The 2514-nt window shown below is 36.4% G+C and overlaps 1 protein-coding gene across 1 annotated transcript; it reads right to left on the bottom strand.

Annotated features, from left to right (window-relative positions):
- Positions 1–330: 330 nt before the first annotated feature.
- LOC110259063 (olfactory receptor 6C68-like) lies at positions 331–1534 on the bottom strand. The gene has a single exon (XM_021082356.1). The coding sequence runs from the start codon at positions 1384–1386 to the stop codon at positions 418–420; it is 969 nt and encodes a 322-aa protein (XP_020938015.1). The 5' UTR covers positions 1387–1534; the 3' UTR covers positions 331–417.
- Positions 1535–2514: the final 980 nt, after the last annotated feature.

The following is a 2514-nucleotide window of genomic DNA, read 5'->3' as shown; positions in this document are numbered from 1 at the left end:
TGGGTTCTGGTTAAAGGATTAAAAATGGTATATTTTATTCCTCACAAAGCAAAGTTCAATAATTACTTCTTCAGTATATGAAGGGAAAATTAATGATTAAATGCCAGTAAAGTTAACCTGATTGGTCTATAAGCTATGAAATTCCAATATTTGCTATCAACATTTTACAAGAAATAATGTAGCTGTGCATATTTTGAGTTGGTTTATCAAGAGATATTTTTTACTTTCCTTTCCTTTTTTTTTTTTTTTTTTAAGACGCACACCTGTGGTATATAGGGGTTCTCAGGCTAGGGATCAAATGGGAGCTGTAGCTGCCAGCCTGCACCACAGCCACAGCAATGCCAGATATGAACCATGTCTGAAACCTACATCACAGCTCACAGAAATCTTTTGAGTTGGTTTATCAAGAGATACATTTTACTTTTTTAAAAGAAATGCAATTTTTTTGAGTGAGTCCTGAAAGGCTAGTTTAACTTGCTTATTCCTCAGAGTATATATAAAAGGATTCAGCACTGGTGAAATGGAAGAAACGAGCAATGCCACACCTTTATTGAGATTTGCCTCTTGTTTGGCAGATGGATTGATGTAGATGAAGATGCAGCTGCCATAGGTGATGGAAACGACAATCATGTGGGAAGAACAGGTAGAAAAGGCTTTTTTTCTTTGTTGGGCAGAAGGGAATTTTAGAATCGTCCTTATGATGTATATGTAGGAGAGAACCACACCTACAAGAGTGATGATGAAGGTCAACACAGCACAGGCTATAACCATCTGCTCGATTAACCAGGTGTCTGAGCATGAGATCTTCAGGAGAGGAGATGCATCACAGATAAAATGATCAATGAGATTGGAATCGCAGAATTCCAGATGAAAACACAAGCTGAATGGAGGGAGGATAATCAGAAGTGCTGCCCCCCAACAGCAGACAGCCATTGTTTTGCAGAGTTTGTTGCTCATGATTGTCATGTAATGTAGGGGTTTGCAGATGGCCACATAGCGATCATATGCCATGGTTGCCAAGAGAAAGAACTCAGTTATCCCAGAGATGTCTATAAAAAATAATTGAACGAAACATACATTATAGGTAATTGTTCTGTCTCCAGTTGATATACTGTATAGGAATCTTGGAATACAGGCAGTTGTAAATGAGATTTCTAGGAGAGAGAAATTTTGGAGGAAAAAATACATGGGGATTTTAAGGTGGGGATCCAGCAAGGTTAGGGTGATGATGGTCAGATTTCCAGCTACACTCAATATGTAGGTGAGAAAGAGGAAAAGGAAAAGCAAGAGTTGCAGCCGAGGATCTTCTGTCAGTCCCAGAAGGATGAATGTTGTTATTGCAGTGTGGTTTCTCATATTGACTCCTGGATTTTGCCAACCCCACATGTCAATGTCAGAGAGATTTGAATGCAGAATTCAATGACACCATCATCCAGTGATGAACATGCTCTTGTGTATTCAACTCATCCAACTTTTATGAGTTAGTTGTTATTGTTCATCTGAGGAATACATTTCCTGTTTTACAGTGAGCTCAACCCCCTAGTCTATTTATATATAATGACAAAGTAAAATTATTTAATAAATTTTGGTTGTTTGTTGTAATTATAGTCTGACTTTTCCTTTAATGACTTCCCCAAATTAATTCATTGTAAATTAAATACTTTATCTCATACCCTGGGTTTTGGGCATTTTTTATTATATTACATTTATTTTTCATTTCATATGTTACAGCTAGTTTTTAATACTGCCAAATGTCTTCCTTCAATTAAAAAGCAGAAATTTTAAAACATTAATTCACTGTCATTCTTTTGCATAATTTGGGAATTATTAAAATACTAAAATAAAGGTTTTGACTATGACCCAAAAAAAGCCATTTCAATTTTCTCTAAAATATAAAGGTTTTTTTTCTTTCTAATGAGTGATCATTCATTGTAAGGGCAAATATTTTGACTCTGAAACATCCACATTTGTAGTTTTGTGGATTTAAAAACTTCCGTTTCCATGTCTTGTGTTACCTCTTGGATTACATGGTGCAGTACAACCTCATCACATATTGCACTTTCATCGCCTCGTGAGGTTATGCTGAGTGTAATTAATGAACTTCTGAAGGATGTAAAAGCTATACTTTGATGCTTCATTTAAGCACTCAGATTGAAACATATGTACACACCGTGTTATGGAGAAAAAGTCAAGACAAAAGTGACTGAATATCTGCTCCAAGCACCTCTCTTTCCTCCATTCGCATTTCTTTCCAGTCCACATTTTTGCCTCTCTTTTTCCATTTTGCATTCATTTCTCAATCATGTAGTCTCTGGTTTTCAAGCTCAGCAGCCTTGATAAAGCACTCCTTCATGGATCTTCCTGTGGATCAATTCAAGATAAATCATAATTTAAATGTGTTTCAGTGTAATCCTAAGAATACATGCTTACAAGTCTCTTTGTGTGCTCCAGGCACTGGTCTAAGTCTCTTACAGGTATCACGCGTACAAACTTTAGGATATCCTGTGAGGTTGG

Source organism: Sus scrofa, unplaced genomic scaffold, assembly GCF_000003025.6.
Source record: "Sus scrofa isolate TJ Tabasco breed Duroc unplaced genomic scaffold, Sscrofa11.1 Contig719, whole genome shotgun sequence".
Classification (NCBI taxonomy): Eukaryota; Metazoa; Chordata; class Mammalia; order Artiodactyla; family Suidae; genus Sus; species Sus scrofa.
The sequence above is the reverse complement of the archived record's forward strand: the minus strand, read 5'-3'. Positions and strand labels throughout refer to the sequence as shown.

Coding starts and splice junctions, on each gene's coding strand:
- LOC110259063 (XM_021082356.1), bottom strand. CDS start 1,386: ATGTGGGGTTGGCAAAATCCAGGAGTCAATATGAGAAACCACACTGCA.